Source organism: Cervus canadensis, chromosome 3 (assembly GCF_019320065.1).
Source record: "Cervus canadensis isolate Bull #8, Minnesota chromosome 3, ASM1932006v1, whole genome shotgun sequence".
In the NCBI taxonomy this organism is placed as follows: Eukaryota; Metazoa; Chordata; class Mammalia; order Artiodactyla; family Cervidae; genus Cervus; species Cervus canadensis.
In genome coordinates this window covers 68,017,077-68,042,845 of record NC_057388.1, presented here as the reverse complement: position 1 = coordinate 68,042,845, position 25,769 = coordinate 68,017,077, and the positions used below count along the sequence as shown (strand labels likewise).

The following is a 25,769-nucleotide window of genomic DNA, read 5'->3' as shown; positions in this document are numbered from 1 at the left end:
CCTTGCCACTTTTTCTGTAAGTTCACATAGCCTAGCCCTTTATGTTATTTATCTTTGCTAGTTTAGCTGCTGCCTAAAAGCAGAGCTAGGAGTTCAAAACAAGATAAAAGGCAGCAGCAGCCCATAGGTGTGTTGAGCAGTGCTCCTTCCCCTAAAATAGCCCCATTTCAGGCTCACTCCTTGACCTGAGTGTTGAAAACTTTTTAACTTTAAAATGTGTTTATAATATGCAAATGTGACTGGGAGAGATTTCAGAGTTTATTGGTTAAGATTGACTTGGGAGCTAACACTGATAGAAGGGTTATTAACAAACAGTAGTGAGAGTGTCATTGTTGGGACTGAGACCCAACAATGGCTCTCACAAAAAAAATACTTTATTTTTTAAATAAAGTATTGGAGTTCAACAATTTTTTTTTTTTTAAACTGTGGATTTTTAAACTGTGGATTTTCCCTCCCAGACAATTTATAGAAGGTGCTCAACCTGATCTCTGGGCTTCCCTGGTAGCTCAGCTGATAAAGAATCCGTCTGCAACGCTTAAGACCTGGGCTCTATCCCTGGGTTGGAAAGATCCCCTGGATAAGGGAACGGCTACCCACTCCAGTATTCTGGCCTGGAGAATTCCATGGGGTCGCAAAGAGTCGGACAAGACTGAGCGACTTTCACTTTCGCTTTCAACCTGATCTCTAGGGAGCCTCAGTTTGACTCCTGAATAATAATGGATTTCCTACCTCTTTTCCAGGCAACTAAACCAAATTCTGGACGTATTACCAATCGCTGGTAATTCAACTTTAAAATGGATTTTGTGGAGAATATTTCCAAAGGTTTTTGTTTTTGTTTTAATCCTAACTAGTTTCTCCTGTTACCCCTTAAATCTGCTACTCACTTTTTTTGAAGGACATGTTGCTATAGTGACACTCAAACTAAACACAGACACTCAAGACTATCTGATTTTCTACGTCACAGTGTTTTTAATGCCAAATCTGAAAACACAGCTGGCAATTAGAGCTCTCAAACTATCCAAAACCTTCTCAGAACCAGCGAAACGTGCTGCACAAAGAAATACGCCCATTCTGTGCATCCATTACATGCAAGACACTGCACTGCGTCGTCACTCATTATTTTATTTACTACAAGGAGACCTGTCAGACCAGGAAGGAGACGGGCAAGGTTTGCGGAGGCCGGTAAACAGCATCCCTACAGCGGCAGGGTTCAGCGGGAAGAGCGATTTCTAGTGCCGGGAGTGGCCGGCCAGGTGGAAGCGCGACCTCCGCGCGGTCACCGCGGTCGTCCCGCCGGGCCAATAGCGGAGCGGGCGAGAGGGGGCGCGGCCGGCCGGGGCGGGGCAGGTTTTGGCTGCTCCGGGCTCGGCTCACGTGCGCAGGGCGGCTGGAGCCGGCGCCTCCCGGTTCCCCGCCCGCCATGGAGCGGCTGACGTTACCTCCGGGCGGCGCGGCGGCAGTGGACGAGTACTTGGAGTACCGGAGGTGAGGCAGCGCCTCTGGGGAGCCAGGAGGCCGGTCCGAGCCCCTTCGCGGGAGGAGTGCTGGAGGCGCGGACAGGGGACCGGCGCTGGGTGGCCTTGGCTCCCGGAATCCCGTTCCCGGGCTGGTGGAGGTGGTTCACTTTGATTGCAGGTTTCCTATTTCTAGTATGGTGATGACACGCAGTTCTAGTCTAATAAGTCTCTTCCGAGGCAATTTAAAAGATCTCCGGCTCTCATCCCTTTGAGAAAGGATTATTAACTCCAGATTTATGCAAAGGTCCATTGTTCTTTTCTTAACTGCCCTTGTAGATCGCACTTTGAGTACACCTGGCCTGTAAAAGCAGACATGAGGTTTGCATGTTCACTTTGTAATAGGGTAGGACGTGAACTTCCAAACGTGCCCTCGACCACGAGATGCTGGTTTTAGGAGAAAGACTTTGGTTCTAGAGAAACTCTTATCCGGGGACTGGAAGCGCAGCCGCCGCTAGGGCTTTCGGTAATGACTCACTGCTCGGGCCCTGACGCAGAGGCTGGTGTACCTGCAAGAATGAGTTTTGTTTTGTTTTGTTTTTTAAGGTCTTCCAAGAAAGGTTTTTGACAGTTGGGAAACTGGGTGAGAGGCAGGTGTGCGTGTGTATAAAGCGGAAGTCAGATGATCACAGCCTCTTTGGGAAACTGGTGCAGCCTGAAACCTGAGCCACAGGGGTTGCTCCATCTAAAGGTGGTCCCCCCAAATCCCTTGGGTAAAGGGGTTGCTGTCTGACTGCACTTCCCTCCGACTGTCTAGGTGGTATACTTCTGAGTGACGTCTAGAAATATCTAGTAATTCTGAGCCAGAAAAAGTGAGGATGAGAAGCCTGATGGGTCAGGTCCCATTCCCGGTTAGGTTCACATAAGGCCAATAGTCTGGAACAGCTTCTACCCAGAGCTTACGTAGGGCAGAGCTGCTCCTTTCGCCCCCAGTTCTCCAGGCCTTTCACTAGGAGCACTATGCTAGGCCCTGATGTTGACTGGACACCTTAGATACTTAGATGTTTAGGTATGCGGAATGTGGGCCTTCAGTTGTAGTCTCATGCCTGGCCTATGAAATGTTGGGGCCTGGGGGGAAATTATTTTTCAAACATAAACTACTTTAAATAGTTCTCTGTAGAAGTTAGAGCCTTGCTGCTCATAGTGTAGCCATCATGGACCAGCAGTGTAAGCATTGTTGGGGAGCATCACCAGGCCCATTGAAACATTAATCTGAATCTGCATTTGAACTAGATCTCTTAATTTCCTAAGAAAGTAAGAAATAGCAGTAGCTTAATTTTTCCCATAAAATTTTGAGGTCTTACTTCCAGAATTAGAAAATGATATGCCTGATTACTCAATGCATATGTTAGGTATGAAGTGGGGCAGATCTAAGGATGTTTGTGGGTTCTATCTTAGTTTAAACTTCTGGCCAGGGTTTGGAGTCAGGTATGGACATTAATCCTGTTGTCTTCAGCATGGATGCTTTTTGTGCTACTTTGTTTTGGGGGCAAAATATATTTAAAGGAGGAAAATATTAGAATTTTTAGCAGTTTAGTCTCCAACTTCTAATGTGAAAAATGAGCATGTTTACTTCAGAATCAAAGGAGAAATTGAGATGGACATGTGGTAATTCTCCAGTGATAAACCTAGATCTGTGAAGTCAGATGTTATGAATTCATTGACTTTATTATTTATAATCCTTTTTCATATGGGAAGCAAAAGGTTTATTACTATTGTGTGTAATTTTGCTATTAACATGAGCCTAATGTATCAAAATAAAGCCAAAGCAGTCTTCTGACTATACATTTGACTATACAAGTATAGTTTAATTTTAGAGTTTATTATTTTTAACCCAGAAAAGAAATACACATGGCTTAAGAGAAGTATCTTTTGTTGTAGAATTGTTGGTGAGGATGATGGAGGGAAACTTTTTACTCCTGAGGAATATGAAGAATACAAAAGAAAAGTCTTACCTATGCGTTTACAGAACAGATTGTATGTGAGTTGGCGATCACCCACGGGAATGGATTGTAAACTTGTGGGTCCAGAGACACTGTGTTTTTGTACACATAGGTAAGATGCTTTATTGCTAAGTTTTCTGGTGATTAGGAAATATAAAACTGTAGCAGGGCATATCTTCCTTCTATATATAACATTATTCATGATAATTGAGAAACATTTGAAAACAGGTGTTTATATAATATGCCAGAAAGTATGTAAGGTTTTTGAGGGCTATATTTTACATTTTTTCTGTTGTATCCTGTTAGAACTCATTATGGAGTCCCATCACCTTAAGCATCTTTCCTCTTAGCATTGATAAGAAAGATACTGGGGCCTCCCGGCTTTGCCGGGGGTTTTTCGGTCACTCTGCTTCTCCCACCGCTGGACAAGGTAGTAGAGAATGGGTCATCAGATTGCAGAGCTGTTTTTATTTTATTTATTATTGTCAAATGTGTTTTAAAATTCGTTTTTATTGGAGTATAGTTGCTTTACAATATTGTGTTAGTTTCTGAAAAGTGATAGTCGCTCTGTTGTGTCTGACTCTTTGCAACCCCATGGACTGTAGCCCATCAGACTCCTCTGTCCATGGAATTCTCCAGGCGAGAATACTGGAGTGGGTTGCCATTCCCTTCTTCAGGGGACCTTCCTGACCCAGGGCTCGAACCCAGGGCTCCTGCTTTGTAGGCAGATTCATTACTGTCCGAGCCACCAGTGAAGCCCATTTTAGTTTCTGCTATGCAGCAAAGTAAATCAGGATATATGTATATCCTCTCTTTTTTTGGATTTCCTTCCCATTTACGTCACTGTAGAGGACTGAGTAGTGTTCCCTAAACTTATTTTAAAGTTGCTTGAGCTGATCCATGCTAAAAAGTTTACCAATCTACTGATAGAAGCTTTTTTCCTCACATTTACTAGTCTCTTTTTATATGTTAAGAAATGTTTTGTATGAATACCTTTCTCTTTTATTTATACACACACACAGACACACACACACACACGGAGGACCGGTTCCAGGACCCACTGTGGATACCAAAGTCTAGGGATGCTCATGCCCCATAGCTGGGCCCTCCTGTTTGCAGATGTGGATTCAGCCAACCTTGGATCATAAACATGATCCTTGGGGAACACGATATGTGGTTAGTTTAAGCACAGATGTGGAACCCATAAACACTGAGGGCCTACCGTGTTTTTATTGAAAAAAAATCTACACTTTAAACCCATGTTGTTCAAGGGTCAACGCTGTGTATGTGTGTATGTATGCTTATATACCTTTCTATAAACAAAAATATAAGCACACCAGAAAAGGAAATGCATGAGGCTGCAGCCATTGAGGTGTTTGACCTGCACTTGAGATTTGCATTTGGCTGTGTTTGTCATTTTCTACTTTAAATTTTATCCCTGCTACAGATCATAGTTGTAAAGCTCAGAAGGACAAAGCTACTTCTTGGAAAAATCACAGAAACTATTACATGGTTTTAGGTAAAAACTTTAGCTTTCTATTCCAGAGGAGCCATGGGAGAGCCTTCCTGTTCTGATCGTTTCTGGGGCTCTTTCCTGACATAGTCTTTGTGCAGTTGCTGTTTACACACTTAAGATTGCCAGAGGTTGTTAGGCAGTTGCTAGGATGAGTAATGTTGTGTGTAGATTGACTTGAAATTTATTTAGCAACCCCAACTAAAAACACTGGAGGAACAGAGAATGAGGGTTATGTTGATGTTGTTCAGAATTAAAGAGAGCTTTGGTAAACTTCCATTGAAGTGAAAGTGGTAAAGAATCCACCTTCAATGCAGGAGACCCGGGTTTGATCCCTGTGTTGGGAAGATCCCCTGGAAAAGGGAATGGCTACCCACTCCAGTATTCTTGCCTGGAGAATTCCATGGACAGAAGAGCCTGGTGGGCTACAGTCCGTGGGGTCGCAAAAAGTTGGACATGACTGAGAGACTAACACTTCCACTGTTTTCTGGTAAACTTATGTTAGTTTTATCATTTACCCTTGTAAATGTTTAGTGCCAGTCTCATACCTATGTATAATGGTACAGCATAGAATTGACCTTCAAAATTGACCCAACCCCACTTGGATGGAAAAAGTTCTTTAGTACCAGTTGCTCAGTGAGATTTCTGTCTAAATTAATTTTCCCTTATTATAAAAGTGAAACTTGGGAGATGGGAGGGAGGTTCAAGTGGAAGGGGACATATGAATATATATGGCTGATTCATGCTTATATATGGCAGAAACCAGCATAGTATTGTAAAGCAATTATCCTCCAATTAAAAATAAATATTTTTAAAAAAGTATAAAAGAAAAGTGAAAACATTGGAAACATTGAAATGAAGAATATAAAGTAACATAGAAAGAAGACACCACCTAAAGCCAGATGCTGTTAAGAAGTTTTAACATGTGTATGTACTTTTTTATTTACATAATTCAATTCAGTTTAGTTCAGTTCAGTTGCTCACTTGTGTCCGACTCTGCGACTCCACGGACTGCAGCACACCAGGCCTCCCTGTCCATCACCAACTCCCAGAGTCTACTCAAACTCATGTCCATTGAGTCGGTGATGCCATCCAACCATCTCATTCTCTGTCATCCCCTTCTCCCCCTGCCTTCAATCTTTCCCAGTATCAGGGTCTTTTCAAATGAGTCACTTCTTTGCATCAGATGGCCAAAGTATTGGAGTTTCAGCTTCAACGTCAGTCCTTCAAATGAATATTCAGGACTGATTTCCTTTAGGATGGACTGGTTGGATCTCCTTGCAGTCCAAGGGACTCTCAAGAGTCTTCTCCAACACCATGGTTCAAAAGCATCAATTCTTCTGAGCTGAGCTTCCTTTATAGTCCAACTCTCACATCCATACATGACTACTGGAAAAACCATAGCTTTGACTAGACAGACCTTTGTTAGCAAAGTAATGTCTCTGCTTTTTCATATGCCATCTAGGTTGGTCATAACTTTTCTTCCAAGGAGCAAGTGTCTTTTAATTTCATGGCTGCAATCACCGTCTGCAGTGATTTTGGAACCCAAGGAAAAAAGTCTGTCACTGTTTCCCTATCTATGTCCCATGAAGTGATGGGACCAGATGCCATGATCTTAGTTTTCTGAATGTTGAGTTTTAAGCCAACTTTTTCACTCTCCTCTTTCACTTTCATCAAGAGGCTCTTTAGTTCTTCTTCACTTTCTGTCATAAGTGTGGTGTCACCTGCATATCTGAGGTTATTGATATTTCTCCCAGCAATCTTGATTCCAGCTTGTACTTCATTGAGTCCAGCGTTTCTCATGATGTACTCTGCATATAAGTTAAATAAGCAGAGTGCCAATATACAGCCTTAGTTGTTAATTATACATGTGTATAAATATTGGACCAGTTATTCATGACAGAATCACGGAAATGTTTCTGCAGTGTAATAGTAGTTGCACACAAGATTTTTAATACCTCCTTGATACACCAGCTAATCCAGTTGTGTTCACTGTGTTTTCCCCAGAGCTCCCACAGAATCTCAGGGGCTCACCAGGTGGAGGGGCAGCTAAGGGGAAGGACAGACTCCACTCATGGCTCTTCCCTTAGTGTTAGCCAATTCTGTGTTTATCTATTTTATATAGTATTATGGTCTGTGAAAGATTTTATTTGAAGAAAAGTTTTCACTGTTAGAGTTAGAAAACTGTTTTTCTTGTACTATACTTATCCATTCCTTTATTATTATTTTGTGTTGTTACATCACTATTTAAAGTACTGTTGCTAATACTACCCCTATGCACAGAGCTTTTTATATACATGGAGTAACTTTCTTAGGGTTTATTTTTTTCAAAAATGAACCATCTGCTTAATGGATGGATCTTTTTCTGTTTCTTGAAACCCTGTTAAATGGGATTAGTTCCCATTAGTTCTTTTATAACACTCTTGACAGGGTGTTGTGAAATATGTACAGTTTAAAAAAAAAGAACTTTGACTCTCTTTGCTAAGTGAAAATGGTATCTTATTGTTATTGTAACTTCTGTTACCTAGTATAATATTGAGAGTAATAAATTTAATATGATTTTACTGAGTATCATCTAATGAGAAGGAAGCCAGTGGTCTGAGAAAATTACATACAGCATTTTAGCAAAGAGTTTTGGCTTTTATAGATGTTTATAATTTATTTTGAAGTTTAAAGTATGTTAAATTAATTAATATGTGTTTATTGAACTTATTTCAATTTTAAATAGCAGAACTGTGAAAATAAATGTAAATCATGCACTTTGATAAAGAGAATTTCATGAACGTTTCTTCATACTAGTGGGTTGTGTTTTGATATTAAAGAATCAATAATAGTATTTTAAGAGAATTATATATGCTATATCTTTGTATGTTGCTGTGAAAATTCTCCTTGATTAAAAATCTAGATGGGGGAAGATTTTCTCTGACCAAAGCAACATAACTGACAAGTACTGCATTTCAGGGGAGTATATTTACACCTTACTAACAAGAACAATGAACAAAAAATAAAAATGAGAAAGAATCATGTTGCCTGTAAGAGAATCCCAGTTGTAGTTTCTGGCAGTCCCTGCATTGTGCTATTATTTCGTCCCTTTCATTTCTTTTAGGTATAAGCAACATAAAACTGACTTTGAAACGATTCCCCCGCAGCGCCCCATCAGTCTGCCTTGCCAAGTGAGGGGCTGCCCTTGCAGGACTTACCTCTATGTGCCTCTGAACGGCACACAGCCCATCCGCTGCCGATGTAAGCACTTTGCCGATCAACACAGTGCAGCGCCTGGCTTTGTATGCAGTGCCTGTGAGTTACATTATGATAAACATATAAACAGAATGCTTTTATCCCCTTACTGAATGTTTGATGTGTCTCTGTGCCAATTTCATTCAGCTTTAGTGACACTGGACACCTGGGAATAATTTGATGAATACGGACTCTAAAAGTTAGTGGAAAAACTTGGTTGTTCATATGCTTTGTAGTCATCGACCTTAATCTCTAATCTCATGTAATTTGAATAAGGTTAAGTAGTAGTAATAGATTTTAAAGAATTACTAGATGTGATCTAATTCAAAATTTCAAATTCTGGATGTTCTACCAACTGAATTCCATTTACAGAATAATCATCCTTAAAAAGGATTTTACAGGTCTAAAAATTTTTTATGATTCACTTGCAGACTATTATGTTACTGCATAAAACACGGTTTGATGGGAAAAACAGAATGTAGCGTGATAATTTTAACACTCTGTGGACAACAGCACCTTATCTCAACCTGCATGTGCTATTCTCAGTCCCTTCAGTCGTGTCCGACTCTTTGTGACATTATGGACGGTAACCTGCTTTGGCTCCTCTGTCCATGGCATTCTTCAGGCAAGAATACTGGAGTGGGTTGCCATGCCCTCCTCCAGGGAATCTTCCCAACCCAGGAATCGAACCCCCATCTCCTGCCTTAAAGGCAGATTCTTTATCCACTGAGTTACTGTATCTCAATACCTGTACCCAAATCCCAGCCACCATTTCACATGCTCTTACCCTTGATCATCTTTTTAAAAGCCCTTTGAAATAAGTAGAATACTTTTAAAGTTAGGTCCAGTATTTTTCTTCAGGAGATAGTTTTCCCAGTTGTCTTTGTAGTGTCTTGAATTGAAATATTATGATTAAATAGGTTATAAAACATTTTTATTGACAATGGCAGACATAAATTGTTTCACTAAGTATGGAAGTATTTGAATAAAACTTATTTATTATGTGCCTTGGTTTCTGTACATATCTGTCAAAAGTGTGAATGTTAATGGTATATTCTGGATTCTTATTTCAATATGGTTTGTATTTTTATATATAGTGATTTCATTAAGATATAAGTAACATGCTAAAAAATTCATATACAATTGAAGGGTACAGTTCAATGGCTTTTATATTCAAAGTTGTGCACCATCACCACAATAAATTTTAGAATACTTCCATCACCCCCAAAAGAAATTTCATATCCATTATCAGTCATTCCTTATTCCTGTTACCCCTCAACTCTAGACAGCCAGTAATCTACTTTCTATCTCTATGGATTTGCCTATTCTAAACATTTCGTGTAAGTGGAATCATAGAATATGTGGTCATTCCTGACTAGCATCTTTCACTTAGTATAATGTTTTTATGATTCATCTATGCTGTAGCACACATCAGTACTTCTTTGCTTTTTATTGTTAAACAATATTCCACTGCATCCTTTCTATATCTGTGAGTTGGCCCTCCACTATGGCTTTTATGGGGAATTGACACAGAGACATGTTTCTACATTATTTCTTCACTACTGGGTTGTCCCCCAACACCTGCTTTTAACTCAGTGTTTGAGGAGAGGGCCTTCATTTCCTAGCTTTCCAGTGTTTAGCCCAGTTTCCTTTAGTCCTAGTTGGTTTTTCCAATTTTTTGTTGTTGTTGTTGCATACCCCCTTATGCTTTAGCATCTTTTAGGAATAAGAGCAGTGGCTGGAGGAAAGGAGTTCAGGGGTAGAGGTAAGAAGAAGCACTGGCGTCAGAGGACAGTGTATGAAGGATCCAGAATTCAGGTGATTTGGGCCAAGCTCAGTAGTTCAGAGGGCATATAACTGATTACCTATATTTGAAAACATTGAGCTCCTTTTACATCTTGATCCAGGTTCTAAGTGTTCGGGATTTCATAGTTGCTTCACTTGTGCTTGTGGTCAGCCTGCATATGCTCATGACACAGTAGTGGAAACTAAGCAAGAAAGACTGGCGCAGGGAAAACCGGTGGGGCAGGACGTTCCTTATGCAGCAATGGGAGGACTGACTGGCTTCAGCTCGCTGGCAGAAGGCTACATGCGATTAGATGACAGTGGAATTGGTAAGTGATGATATATGAACTGTCATTTTGCTTTTATGTGTGCTAGCAATACTGAAGCCTTATATTTATTTTGCACTTTAAGTTCTTTATGTTATTTTCAAAAAAATTCTCTCATTTGATTTTAAATTTTTAAAAAGATTTTATTGTCACTATGCAATGTTTGATTATTACAGGAAAATTAGAAAACATAAGAGGAAAGATCCTTGTTCATGGTATTTAGATTATCTCAACTCACAGCTCCATTGTTTGTAATAGTGAAATAATATTTGTTTTATTTGATGTGATACAGTTTACCTGTTATCCTATTGTATGTAAGTTTTACCATTATAACTACCTCATTTTGGAAACATAGGCTTTTGTACATGTGTATATATACACATGCATGTGTGCATGTGTTTTCTGTAATATACAATCACTTACGTGTATGTTTACATGTATGTACACACATATGTGCTTGCACATATAAAAATCGGAAGGAATATATGGAAAAGTTTAATTGGATATATCTAAAACTATTGAAGGTAGCTGGATCCTTCTGGGGAAAAGAACTATGGTTCCTATCTACTTTATTTTTTAAAAAACTTTTTATTTTGTATTGGGGTGTAGCCTATTAATAATGTTGTGATAGTTTCAGGTGAACTGCAAAGGGACTCAGCCATACATATATGTGTATCCATACTCCCCCAAACTCCCCTCCTGTCAAGGCTGCCATATAACATTGAGCAAAGTTCAATGTGCTATATAGTAGGTCCTTGTTGGTTATCCATTTTAGAGCAGTGTGTACATGTCCATCCCAGACTCCCCAACGGTCCCTTCCCCACATCCTTCCCCTTTGCAACCATAAGTTCGTTCTCTTAAGTCTGTGAGTCTGTTTCTGTTTTGTAAGTATCTACTGTAAATACTTCTGTTTATGTGGATTATTTAATAATAAGCATTTACTTTGTTTTTATTATAAAAATTATGTAAACATAAGTGAATATTTTCTTGTTATAAAAGATTAAAATAATGGAGATGAAATACAAATCCCTCTGGAACATTTCTCTTAACCCCAGATTCTTTCCTAGAGGGTAATTTGCTGACATCAGTTGATTTGTATTATTCTTTTTAGCATACAATTTTTATAGTTTACTATTTTTAACTTAAAACAAATTTTCAAAGCATTATTATACCAGGACATACAAATCTCTTGTTTTTTGTAACTGCTTCATAGTATTCCACATTTTATGTGTATATATATAAACTGTGCTTAGTTGCTCAGTCGTGTATGACTCTTTGCAACCCCGTGGACTGTAGCCCACCGGGCTCCTCTGTCAGTGCGGATTCTCCAGGGAAGAATACTGGAGTGGGTTGCCATGCCCTCTTCCAGGGGATCTTCCTAACCCAGGGATAGAACCCCGGGTGTCCCACATTGCAGGCAGATTCATTACCATCTGAGCCACCAGGGGAAACCCATATATATGTATGTATGTATGTGAATATGTATACACACACACACATATATATTTGTATATGTGTATATCAATTTGTATATGTGTGTCTATATATACACACACACATTAATTTATCTAAACGTTTTCCTTGTTCATTGTATTTAGATTATTTCCATTTTATTTATTTATTCATTTTTGCTTTTGAACTTGTTTCTTTGTGTACTATGTAAATTTGAGTCTAAGGTAGATGGAGAGAAGTAAAATTCTTGGGTTGAAGTGTCTGCAGATGTGAAATTTTAATACATTCTGTTGAACTGCCCTTCAAAAATGCTGTACTTGTTTATACTTCCTCTAGTGATGTTGTAGTTTACCTATTTCCGAACATTGATACTGATCATTGACGTCATTAACTTTAGTTTTATTGCCAGTCTAATATGTGAAAATGTTGTCATTGTTTCAGTCAGTTGATTTCCCTGGTTATTAGTGAGAGGAGTCTCCTTATATTCAGTGGCCACTTTACTTTCTGTGAGTTGTCTGTTCATACACTTCACTCATTTTTATGTTTTATATTTTCCCATTGATTTATAGGAAGTCTTCTTATATATATATATGCTGTGTACTAATCCTTTGTATTTATTTTGGACGTGTTTTCTTCCAGTACAGCATTTGTCTTTTGGGATTTTGTTGTGGTTTTACAGTTTTTAAATGTTGGAGGCAGGCCTTACCCTACTCTCATTTTATAAATATGCTCTCCTTCACTTTATTTAATTTTTTAAAATTCCATTCCAACTTATTTCATTTTATTTTAATGCTTAGTTTTTCTTTTGTTTTTATGTTTAGCTTTCTTTTGTATCTGGAATTTATTTTTTGTGAAAGAGTAAGGTGTGTATAACTTCAGTTTTTGTCCAAATTGATGACAAGTTATCCAAAAACATTTTTTCCCAAATAATTTGAAACTTTATCTTTCCTATATTCTATCATACTTATTTTATGGCATTGGCTTATTTATCTATTTTATACAAATATTTCATAGTTTTAATTATTCTTCTTCATAGTGTGTTTTGATATTTGGTTACATTCTTTCTGTGTTCTTTTTTCAAGATTGCCTTGACATATTCATGTATTTTCTTCTCTTGGTTATTTTACAACTAGCTTGTTAAATTCCATAAATAAATTCTTTTCAGTTTTTATGGATACATGATTGTATTAGGCTCATGCGTCTGTTACAGAAAACCCAATTATCAGTGGCAAACAAAAAATGATGGTAGTGATGTTACTGATAATTACGGCTTTGTACTGCTAGGGTTTGGTTCAGCCTCTTTATGTCTGTTACCTCATTTAATCCTCATAACTATTCTGAGTGAGGTGCTATTATTAATCCTTTTTACAGACAAGGAAAATCAGTGTAGAATAGTAAAACATCTTATTCTGTGTTATTCAACAAGTAAGTGGTAGGGCTGAGCTCAACCCAGAAATTGTTCTGGTCTCATTAGTCTGCCTTATCATTGTCTATTTCTGTGCAACTACTATATTGTTTCCATAACTACAGCTTTATAATAAATTATTATGTATGACTTCATTTTATTACTTTAGAATTTTCCTGACCTCTTCTTTCCTTTCAGTTTTTTCAAAACTTTGATAATATTTTTTGAAAACATTCTATTATTTTAGTTGAATGTGTAGATTAATATAGGAAAGAAATACTGTTTTAAAATATTGAGTCTTCACATCTTTGTTGTCTTCTGTATAATTACATGAAATTCTCAAGTTATCTTCATAAAAGTCCTACACAATTCTTAATTTTATTTCTAGGTATTTCATCATTTTTTGTAGCTATGATACATGAGTTTTTCCCTTCCTTTGTATTTTCTAGCTGATTGTTTATTTAAAAAAAGGAAATATTTTATGCAGCTTTTGTCATTATTATTTAATCTTAGAATTTTAAATGTAAATCTTTAGTTGATTTTGCAAATATTATTGATCCTTGAACAACAGGGGTTTGAACTATGAGGGTCCACTTATATGTGGATTGTTTTCAATAGTAAACACCACAGTACTACATGATCTGCAATTGGCTGAATCTGTGAATGTGGAACTGGAGATACAGAAGACTGACTATAAAGTTATATGCAGATTTTGACTGCATGTAAAGGATTAGTACCCTTAACCCTTGCGTAGTTTAAAGGTTAAGTGTAATGATATTTTTGCCTATTCCTTTCCAAAATTTATGATTCTTATTTTTCATTAAACAAAATGGCTGGTACTTTAAGAACAATGCTAAGTAATAGTGGCAGTAGCTGACATCTTTGCCTTTTTATGACGATTGGTCTTTTATCACTTAAGCATCTTTATAATAGAAAGAAAAGAAACCTCCCCCTTTTGACTCCTGAGGGATGGTGGGTATAAAGAGAGGTGAGAATGAGAAGAGGAAACGTAAGATGTTTTTGTCTTGATTTTATATGTAGGGGAACCTGGAGCAGAGAGACGTCTACTCTATTAGCCCTGTACAGTCCTGGGTAGAGAGAACCTCCTGCTGGAATTTGGTTCCTTTGTGAGGCTGAAGGAGGCTGTGATTCCCAGCTCATAGAGGGTGCTTGGAAGGCAGCAGAGCTGTGAGGCAGCAGGGCTGCCATGACATCTGTCGTAGCAAAGGGCCAAGGTGACAGCAGAGCAGAGCTCGATGAGGGTCTCCTGAGCTCCGGGGGATTCAGCAGAAAAAGAGACTGGCATCTGAGGGGTCTGCACTCACCGTGCGAGACTGTGAGGCTACCAGGCCCTATCAAGCCGAGAGATTAAATTCCAGCTTAAGGCCAGCCTTTAGCACCTGAGGTCACTAGTGCACGTAGTGACCAGAGGACACTCAGGGCCCTGGCTGGACCTGAGCCCCCTTGTCTGATCTTCCCACAGGTCACAAGAGGGAGGAGCTGGAAAAGAAGGGAGCAGGAATCTGAAGGCCTGAGCAGCTGTCCCACAGTGTTCACTTTATAGGAAAGGACTCAGTTTAAAAGCAAATGGGACACAAAGTTAATTTCTTCCCCTCTACCCGTGGAAGGGGACAGGCATGTGGGGGAAGGGTGAAGTTCATGAAGAAGTAGAGCACTTACCACTTCTCTCTGCAGTTTCCTTCGTTTTGGTCCAGAAGTCAGTGTATTTAGAGTGGGTCTTTGTAGATTGTGGTTTAGGGTTGTGGATGTTTCCTCGTTTTATTGAATAAGTTTTCTTTATTTTTACATTTCTTGTCTTTAGATGGTTTTCCACTGAGGAATGGAGGAAAAGTACGTTTATTTAACCCTCTTCAACTAGAAGCTTTTTTTCCTCTGAATGTCTCACTTTTTATTATGTTTTTTGACTGTGTTAGGGTTTTATACCTCTTTGCTGATGTACAGTTATGTTTTTGTGTAATTTTTTTTCTGTGAAAAAGATCTCTCAAATGCAGAAATGCTTTTACCCACTTGACTACTATATATGGCAGATAAAAATCTAAAAAAAATTTTCTTTTTACAGAAAGGATTTTTCTAATGATTCTACTGGGGTTCTAATTTATCTCACTTTTGAAATAACTTCTTTGTATCCTAACAGAGATTTAATTTTCATTCTTCACATTTTTGTCCTCAGGTGCACCGTCAGCTGAGTTTTTAGACTCTCCAGGTACAGCCATGGACCACCCATTTCTAAAGGCATTTCAAGCATCATCTAGCTCTTCTCCAGAAACACTAACAGGTGGTAATGAAATTAAACTGAGAAATATTTTTGGTTTTAGTTAAGTAAGAATGTAAATTGATATATTTTCCAGATTACTGTTTTTCCCCCAATATTACCATAATTTGATTATCATTTTTCTTTCATATTACCCAGGCCCTAAGAAAAAACAATGAACTTCATTTTTAATTGGGAAAAACTGCTAAATTATGAAGATTCTGATAATACTATAGTTTGGAGCTTTAAAACCTTATTCTGGTACATGTAATTGCTTTGATGTCTGAATAAGAGCACCCTCTAGTGGACTAATTGCCTTGATCCTTGATCCTTTGGGTTCTCCCAAGTAAGATGTAATCCAGTGATTATAGGTTAGCAAGGTTTTATCATTCATAAGTTACACATAAAAATGAATGGAATTTATTTTTAAGCACTTTATTGCATTTTCTTTATTGTAAATAAGAATAAAAACAATGAAAGACTATATGATTTATGAGGTACTTAATATTTTAAAATATTTTTAAATAAGAATTTTCCTTTTATTTTCATACACCCTTTCCATGTACCCTGACCTTTTCCACAAAGGATTTTAAGGCTGCTTACAAAACAACACACAATGAAGAAATTATAAAATGTAGACAGAAGTAAGAAATTAAAACCAAAACAAAAGGACATAGTTGTTTCTTTTTTTTTAACTTAAGGTATATTAAAAAATTATTTCAGTTTTTAAAATTTTGAAAGCAGATATTAGCATCACTTATGGTTGCCTTCACAAACTTACACAAACTCTTATACAAACTGTACAAACTCTTATACAAACTCTACAAACTCTTAGTCCATTCAGGTGGCTGTAACAAAATGCCATAGATTGGGTGGCTTATAAACAACAAAAACTTACTTCTCAGTTCCGAAGGTGGGAAAGTCCCAGATAAAGGTGCCAGCGTGGTTGTGTTCTGATGAAGGGCCTCTTCCTGATTTACATGCACTGCCTTCTTGTGTCCTCACATGGTAGAAGGGTTGAGAAGTCTCTTTGGCATCTCTTTTATAAGAACACTAATCCCATTCATGAGGGCTCCACCTTCATAACCTAAGAACCTCCCAAAGGGCCCACTTCCTGAGATCATCACACTGGGCATTAGGATTTCAACATATGCATTTCGGTGGTGGGGGCACACACATTCAGACCATAGCACAAACCTTCAGCAGTTACCTCTGTGCATTATCTGTTGCAGGGTTACCCCAGTTTTTACTTATAAAATGTAAAATATAGTTGAAGAAAACTGAGCACTGATGTGAAATAGCTATATGGTGTTATTTAATAGTGCTTCGCTGGTGGCTCAGATGGTAACGAATTTGCCTGCCATGCAAGAGACCCACCCAGGTTCAGTCCTTGGGTTGAGAAGATCCCCTGGAGAAGTGAATGGCTACCCACTCCAGTATTCTTGCCTGGAGAATTCCATAGACAGGGAAGCCTAGCCGGGCTACAGTCCACTTGAATATTTGGAGTGTTTACCAATGAGCATTACTTTTTTTAAAACACATATATACATTCTTTTAAATATTTTTTTTTCCATTGTAGTTTCTCACAGGATACTGAAATAGTTCCCTGTGCTATACAGTAGGACCTTGGTTTTCTTTTGTCTGAATGTAATAAGTTTGTGTCTAACAACCCCAAGCTCCCAGTCAATCCTGTCCCTCCCCTCTACCCCCCGAACATTACTTTTGTCTTATGATGCTTTCTGAAAAAGAGGGAATAGGATCAGTGATTCATTTAGATAATTTCTGGTTTGAAAAGTAAAATCACTTGGTAGGAGGAAAGTTTTTTTTTCTGTTTTTTATTTCAGAAGAATTTATAACTATATCAAATGTTACATATTACAGTTTGCCCTTGAGCAGCACAGCAGAATTAGGTGCCCCAACCCCTGTGCAGCTGAAAATCCTCGTGTAAGTGTATAGTTGGCCTTCTATATCTGCAATTCCTCCACATCTGGGGATACAACCAATCTAGTATCGTATAGTACTGTAGTAGGTATTTATTGAAAATAACCCAAGTGGATCCACACAGTTCAAACCCATATTGTTCAAGGGTTAACTGTACTGAGATTTGATTTTCCTTGTTAGTAGGTACAAGTAGTCAAGTTTCTTCCTTAAGGAAACCGGAAGAGGATGATATGGCTTTCTTTGAAAGACGATACCAGGAAAGGGTAAGTCTGTTGGAAAATCTGCTTACATTAAGCATTTACTTGTAACAGAGACACTGCTGTAGGACAATTATATATTGATTGTGGATCATCATTAAAATCTTTACTTATAGCTGGTGTTAGGCCTTGAGGCTTATTTAGAATAATTCAGAGAGAAATAGGCCTGCTAAAAATGATACTAATGGACCACATAACCATGATGGTGTGATCAGTCACCTAGAGCCAGACATCCTGGAATGAGAACTCAAGTGGGTCTTAGGAAGCATCATTATGAACAAAGCTAGTGGCAGTGATGGAATTCCAGCTGAGCTATTTCAGACACTAAAAGATGATGCTGTGAAAGTGCTGCACTCAGTATGCCAGCAAATTTGGCCACAGGACTGGAAAAGGTCAGTTTTCATTTCAATCCCAAAGAAGGGCAATGCCAAAGAATGCTTAAACTACCACACAATTGCACTCATCTCACAGGCTAGCAAAGTAATGTTCAACATTTTCCAAGCTAGGCTTCAACAGTACTTGAACTAACTTCCAGATGTTTAAACTAGATTTAGAAAAGACAGAGGAACTAGAGATCAAATTGCCAACATCTGTTGGATCATAGAAAAAGCAAGAGAATTCCAGAAAAACATCTATTCCTGCTTCATTGACTATGCTAAAGCCTTTGACTGTGTGAATCACAACAAACTGTGGAAAATCCTTAAAGAGAATACCAGACCATCTTACTTGCCTGCTGAGAAATCTGTATGCAGGTTAAGAAGCAACATTAAGAATCAGACATGGAACAACGGACTGGTTCCAAACTGGGAAAGCAGTATGTCAAGGCTGTATTTTGTCACCTTGTTTATTTAACTTCTATGCAGAGTACATCTTGTGAAATGCTGGACTGGATGAAGCATAAGCTGGAATCAAGATTTCCAGGAGAAATATCAGTAACCTCAGATATGCAGATGACACCACCCTTATGGCAGAAAGCAAAGAGGAACTAAAGAGCCTCTTAATGAAAGTGAAAGAGGAGTGAAAAAGCTGGCTTAAACCTCAACATTAAAAAAATGAAAATTTTTAATTAAGTAGCAAGTATCCTTTTTAATCTGACTTTACATCAGAATCTATTTTGTCCTGACATGGAAGTTTCTAAGGGCTACTTCTAGGTAAAAATAAACACACTAAAATGTACAAATAATTCCAATTATGGAAAGACATTAAGCATATATATCTGGACAGCATATTAAAAAGCAGAGACATCACTTTGCCAACAAAGGATAGTCTAGTCAAAGCTATGGTTTTTCCAGTAGTCATGTATGGATGTGAGAGTTGGACTGTAAAGAAGGCTGAGCACTGAAGAATTGATGCTTTTGAACTGTGGTGTTGGAGAGTCCCTTGGACTGAAAGGAGATTAAACCAGTCAATCCTAAAGGAAATCAGTCCTGAATATTTATTGGAAGGACTGATGCTGAAGCTGAAACTCCAATACTTTGGCCGCCTGATGCGAAGAACTGACTCACTGGAAAAGATCCCAATGCTGGGAAAGATTGAAGGCAGGGGGAGAAGAGGACGACAGAGGATGAGATGGTTGGATGGCATCACCGACTTGATGGACTTGAGTTTGAGCAAGCTCCAGGAGTTGGTGATGGACAGGAAAGCCTGGCATGCTGCAGTCCATGGGGTTGGCAAAGACTCAGACAGGACTGAGTGACTGAACTGAACTGAACTGAGATATTCAGTGAACCAGTGAAGTTGCTCAGTCGTGTCCAACTCTTTGTGACCCCATGGACTGTAGCCTACCAGGCTCCTCTGTCCAAAGGATTTCCCAGGCAAGAGTACTGGAGTGGGTTGCCATTTCCTTCTCCAGGGGATCTTCCTGACCCAGGGATTGAACCTGTGTCTCCTGCATTACAGGCGGGTGCTTTACTGTCTGAGCCACTGGGGATGCCCATATATATTATATATATAATAATATATCTTATACTATATATTATTTATATATTATTTTATATATCTTATTAATATATTTTATATATTTTATTAATATATATAATTTTATATAATATAAATATAAATATATAATAATATATCGTAAAATATATATTAAGATATAATATAAAATATATTATTTTATATATATATATTATATATATATGGGCATCCCCGGTGGCTCAGCAGTAAAGAATCCACCTGCCAATGCGGGAGACATAGCTTCCATCCCTGGGTCGGGAAGATCCCCTTCAGAAGGAAATGGCAACCCACTCCAGTATTCTTGTCTGGGAAATCCTTTGGACGGAGGAGCCTGGCAGGCTACAGTCCATGGGGTCACAGAGAGTATATACCTTATTGGGCAGCGCAGAAAGTTCTTTTGGAAAATGCTGATCTAAGAAAAAGAAGTGGTGGTAGAATCTCAGGGGTAAAGATGAAATGGGCAGAGTGAGAAAAGGAGAGACTATTATTGCAGCATCATCAAGGATAAACTTTTAATCAAATCAGTGTTCTTGGAAAACACACAGTCACAACTGAGCTTTAGTGTTTCCTCATAAGCTTATGAGGGGCAGCGTTCTAAATTCCTTCTTTCCCTCCTCCAGGAACTTGGGTAGTGTTGACTGCCTTGAAAACATGTGAATGGTATTTGCTTGTGGCAAGGTAAATGGAGTTCTTATCTGTGAATGTTTTAGGGGATATCCCTGGCCCATCCAGACCTAGAATTTATGGATTTATTAGTTGTGGTTTTATTATAACTGTTTAGCCTATGTGATGAATGGAGTGTAAAAACTAAGAAACTCAAACCTCACAACTTTCTCTCAGGTGACCTGTACCATTCACATCATTAGTGCTTGTCTTATACTCCAAAAAACTTAAGACAAGCACCATTGAGGGAAAAAGACAATTAGGAAGCTGAATCTGATGGGTTCAGGGCCACCTTTAGAAAGCAGTAACATCCAAATCTGGTTTTGCTTTTTGCTAATTGGTATCACTGGGTGTGGGGAAGTTGGTTTTGATAATTGAAGCTTTGGTGGTAACACAGCTTACTAACTGCATCTACATCTTCTGAAGAGTTGCTTCTTAGCTTGTATTATCTATCAGGTCAACTTGTTTTCTTCCATTGTGGATGACCTTTGGTCTCTTTTCCCTATAAAAGGAGAATTGTATTAAGGAAACAATTACTAAAGGTCAGCTGGGTGCAAGATACTGTGTTAATGCCAGGAACTTTTTTAAAAGGGAGCCAAAAGAGGTGTTTTGCTCTTTGGACACGATTAGGAGGATGTATTTGCTAGGTGGGCTTCCCAGGGAGCTCATTGGTAAAGAGTCTGCCTGACAGTGCAGAAGATGCAGGAGACCTGGGTTCAGTCCTTGGGTTGAAAAGATCCCCTGGAGAAGGAGATGGCAGCCTGCTCCAATATTCTTGCGTGGAAACTTCCATGAATGGAGGAGCCTGGCAGGCTGTACAGTCCACAAGGTCACAAAGATTCGGACACAACTGAGCACACACACACGCATTTGCTAAGTACTGTTTGAAATAAGCCAACACTGCTTTGGCTTTTGTTTGTATGTTTAGCATCTTTGATCTTTTTGATGTTGTGTGAAAGTGTTAGTCACTCAGTCATGTCTGACTCTGTGTGATCTCATGGATTGTCTCCTCTGACCATGGAACTCTCCAGGCAAAAATACTGAAGTGGGTAGCCATTCCATTCTCCGGGGGATATTCCCGGCCCAGGAATCGAACCCAGGTCTCCTGTATTGCAGGCAGACTCTTTACCATCTGAGCCAACAGGGAAGCGCTTTTTGATGTTACTACAAATCTAACACTTGACCCTAAATGAGAGGGGTGAATGAGTGAGTGAAAGTTGCTCAGTCATGTCTGACTTTTTGCAACCCCACAGACACCACAGTCCATGGAGTTCTCCAGGCTAGAATACTGGAGTGGGTAGCCTTTCCCTTCTCCTGAGTATCTTCCCACCCCAGGGATCGAACCCAGGTCTCCTACATTGCAGGCAGATTCTTTACCAGCTGAGCAGCAAGGGAAGCCCAAGAATACTGGAGTGGGTAGCCCATCCCTTCTCCAGCAGATCTTCCCTACCTAGGAATTGAACTGGGGTCTCCTGCATTACAGATGGATTCTAGCATTTATTGAGTGCTTATTAAGTACCTAGATTTTTATATATATAATCTTATTTAATCCTTTGGAACAACCCCTTACATAGTACCTATTACTATGCCTTTTCCACACATTACAAAACTGTTAGCTAAATAACTTGCCTTAGGTGTTTAATCACTACTTAAGGGACTTCCCTATAGCTCTGACAGTAAAGAATCTGCCTGCAATGCAGAAGACCCAGGTTCAATGCATGGATCAGGACGATCCCTTAGAGAAGGAGATGGCAACCCACTCCAATATTCTTGCCTGGGAAATTCCATGGAAAGAAGAACCTGGCAGGCTACAGTCCATGGGGTCGCAAAGAGTGGGACACAACTAAGCGACTCACACACACAGAGAATTCAAGTACTCATCTTTGTCTTAGAATGGAGTGTTCTTTGAGGGACCTACGGATAGCCTGTTGACTACTGGTACAGAATATAAGTGTGATATGAGTGTACAATATTTATTTTTCGTTGTGCTGTGCGGCATGCAGGATTTTAGTTCTCTGACGAGGGGTTGAACCTGTGTCATCTGCAGTGGAAATGTGGAGTCTTAACCACTAGACCACCAGAGAAGTCCTGAGTGTATGTATAAATGAGGTTCCCAACCAACTGAAAGAGGAGAGAGAAAGGGGAAAAAAATGGGAAAGAGACAGAGACAGGAGTCATGAATTTTATAATTAGGACATTATTTGTAAGTTGGTGAGATCGGGTAGACTGATTTTACTAGATCTCTTCTGCTTTCTTGGTATTATTGCTGTCACATTAGAAGATAAGAGGCCTCCCTCCACCCACCCAGCCCCATAATTTCTCTTCCCTTCTCCTGCAGGGGTAAGGCAGTGGTGTTGCCTATGGGAATTGGTGTCTGTGAGCGCAAGTAGCAGTAAGAGGAAGATGCGTTCTGTGTTCTTTGGAGTCTTTTTTTTCCCCCTAGGAAAGACTGTGTGTTTCTAAAAGATCAGAAGGCTGCTGCTTAGGGTATGCAAGCTTCTTCTTTGTTTCAGTTACAATGGAGAAAGACAACCTTCTGAAAGGTAACTGTTGAAATGCTGAAATCAGAATTGTAGGAAACTGTCCTTTAAGCAGTATGTGTTCCAGGGGTAATCCAACTGGATTAGGTGTCTCCTGTAATGCTGGAGGGAATGTGCACAGGCTGGATGTAAGGTTAGGCATTCAAGCTTTTTTTTTTTCTTTTTTAATTTTAGAGGCAATTAAAAATAATCATTTCTCCAAATCAATATTCATTATATGTTATGTTGTTAAAATGCTTTGGTAAAGTTGAAATCAAACCATGCTTGATTATGTTTGTAATTAGAAAATTTTCTCAGTCTTTGACAATGTTTCACACACGCACAGAGCCCCTGCTAGGACCCCTCTCTGCAGGGTTCTTGCTTTTGTGCTCATTGTGTGAGTCCTCTGTTCAGTCAACACTCCTCAAGTCTCTTTTGTGCTGAGCTCTGTGTGTGTATATGTTTCTGTGTGTGTGTGAGTGAGACTCTCTGCCTCTTCCCCTCTGTCTGGCCCACTCTCTCTGTCTCTAAGGCATTGCTGAAGTCTGCTCTTGCTCTGAGAGAGAAGAGAAGAAAAAGAGGAGCAAGAGGGATTGGAAGCTTGCATACCCCAACAAACCATATTTTAAAAATGCAGTTAGGTCCCTTCAACAATCAGGTTGTGGCTTCAGTATTTAGCAGCATAAGAACTGCTAAATAACTGTGTAAAATGGCTGTGATAAATAAGACATGAATCCAAATAAGGTATGTACCACATTTTTTTTATTTTTAGGATGTTTTACAAATTATTGTATCAACAAATATTTTAAATTTTCAGATAAAAATGGAAAAGGCTGCTAAGCAGAAAGGAAAAGCACCATTGCCATCAACTATGAAACCTTCATGAATGCTACTGGGGAAATTAAAACCAGCATCCAAATATGTCTTTTGTGTGTTAATTATTTAAACATAATAATACAGTTTATTTTTCCTCAAATTACTTACATTTTTTCTATGTAAAAATGTCTTTTGAATGTTTCCTTATTTACACGTGACAGTACCTTATGTTACTTTTGCCAAAATTTATGATTTATTACTTTATATAAACTTTTTTCTCTCTCCTAACAAATGAGGCTATTTTCATGTTAGTCAAAACCTTAAAGTACAGTAGCTATTTTGAGTTTATAATAATTTAACCTTTTCAGGCTACTTAAAAATTTTAAGATGTTATTGAGGGTTTGAACAAACATTTCATTCAAAATAGTTAAATTAAAATCCTTAGTTTTTTTATTTTCTAAACTTTGTAATGTTGATTTGTTTTAAAATAAAAACTTAATGTAATTATTTTCTAGTGGTATCTCATGATTTTTAGGTTGTTTTGTTAATATGAGGGGCTTTCCTGATGAGTCAGATGGTAAAGAATATGCCTGCAATGCAGAACACATGGGTTCGATCCCTGGGTTGGAAAGATCCCATGGAGGAAGGCATGGTAACCCACTCCAGTATTCTTGCCTGGAGAATCCCACGGACAGAGGAGCCTGGTGGGCTACAGTCCATAGGGTCGCAAAGAGTCGGACACAACTGAGCAACTTCACTGGTTCATAAAGTTGCAAAGAGTCGGACATGACTGAAGTGACTTAGTAAGCATGCACATTAACTATGAATTATTGATAACTGTATTGACACCTCCTGGTCCCATTTCAAATTTTCTTGGTCCCCCTCTAGCCCCAGTACTGCTGTGAAACACTTCCAAGCAGGCTTCTGACAGCTTCACATGGAAGTTGTTTGATGGCACTCTGTCTTGGGACCATGCCCATTACTCTCTTGCCGTATTATCTAAAGATCCTCTGACACTGTAGCTTGGGATGCTCACTGGAACCCCTCTGCATCATACATGTTAGTGCATGTGGAACATTTTCTATGACTGACTACATTCTATGCCATAAAACAAGTCACAGTGCTTTTTAAAGATTCAGATCATAAATTATGTCCTCTGACCACAATGGTGTTAAATTAGAAATAAGTAACAAAGATGTCCCAATATCTGGGACTTTGCCAAATATTTGAAAGTTATACAACATATGTCTAAATATCCCATGGGTTGAAGAAGAATTCAGAAAAAGAATCAAACCACTTAATGGAATGAGAATGGAAATAAAAATATGTGTGATTCAGCTAAAGCAGTAGTTAGAGGGAAATTGATAGTGACAAATGCCTATACCGGAAAAGAAGATTTCAAATCAGTGACCTCAGCTTTCACCTTAAGAAACTAGAGAAAGAAGAGAAAATGAAAATTAAAATTAAATGGGAAAAAGGAAATAATAAAGATCAGAGCAGAAGTAAAAAACAGAAAAGTAACAGAAACACGAATAAAACCAAATACTGTTTAGTTTTGTTTTTTTTTTTTAAGAAAAAATTGATAGACCTCTATTAATAGCTAGATTAATCAGCAAAGGATAAAAAGCACACAATTCACCTTTAGGGGCAACAGTGGTGATGTTACTAGAGTTTCTAGATAGTAAAGGAATGTTATCAACAATTCATGCCAATGAATTTCACAGCTTAAATTCCTTAAAAGACACAAACTGTAAAGTTCACTCAATAATTAATAGATGACTAGCCTTAGATTGATTATATGTTGATTAGACTTTATCAATTAAAGAAACCGAATTTGTGGTTAGTGGCATGCCCACAAAGAAAATTCCAGGTCTGAATGGCTGCACTGTGAATTTTACCAAATATTTAAGGAACAAAGATTACTAATTCTATGCAAACTTTTCCAGAAAATTGAAGTTAGTTTTTACAGCTCATTCTATGTGGTCAGTATTGCTCTGATAACCAAACCAGACAAAGACATTACAAGAAAGGAAAATTTCAGACTTATATCCGTCTTGAACATAGATGCAAAAATACTTAATATTTTAGCAAATCTAATACAAGACTATATAAAAGGATAATACATCATGACCAAGTTTTATGCAAGGGTTGCAAGTTTGGTTTAACATTT

The 25,769-nt window shown here is 38.5% G+C and overlaps 1 protein-coding gene across 4 annotated transcripts; it reads left to right on the top strand.

The window, feature by feature from the left end:
- Positions 1-1,144: 1,144 nt before the first annotated feature.
- FAM221A (family with sequence similarity 221 member A) lies at positions 1,145-24,096 on the top strand. 4 transcript variants are annotated; one of them, XM_043463385.1, is made up of 7 exons: positions 1,147-1,485; positions 3,396-3,569; positions 8,077-8,267; positions 10,115-10,321; positions 15,367-15,471; positions 17,572-17,651; positions 23,601-24,096. In XM_043463385.1, exons 1-7 carry the CDS (start codon positions 1,421-1,423, stop codon positions 23,667-23,669), a joined length of 891 nt encoding a protein of 296 aa, XP_043319320.1. In that variant the 5' UTR covers positions 1,147-1,420; the 3' UTR covers positions 23,670-24,096. The 4 variants fall into 4 exon arrangements, with proteins under 4 accessions (XP_043319323.1, XP_043319320.1, XP_043319319.1 ...); XM_043463384.1 differs by having other exon boundaries at positions 1,153-1,485; positions 17,569-17,651; XM_043463387.1 differs by having other exon boundaries at positions 1,161-1,615; positions 17,569-17,651; positions 23,601-24,000.
- The last annotated feature ends 1,673 nt before the right edge of the window (positions 24,097-25,769 follow it).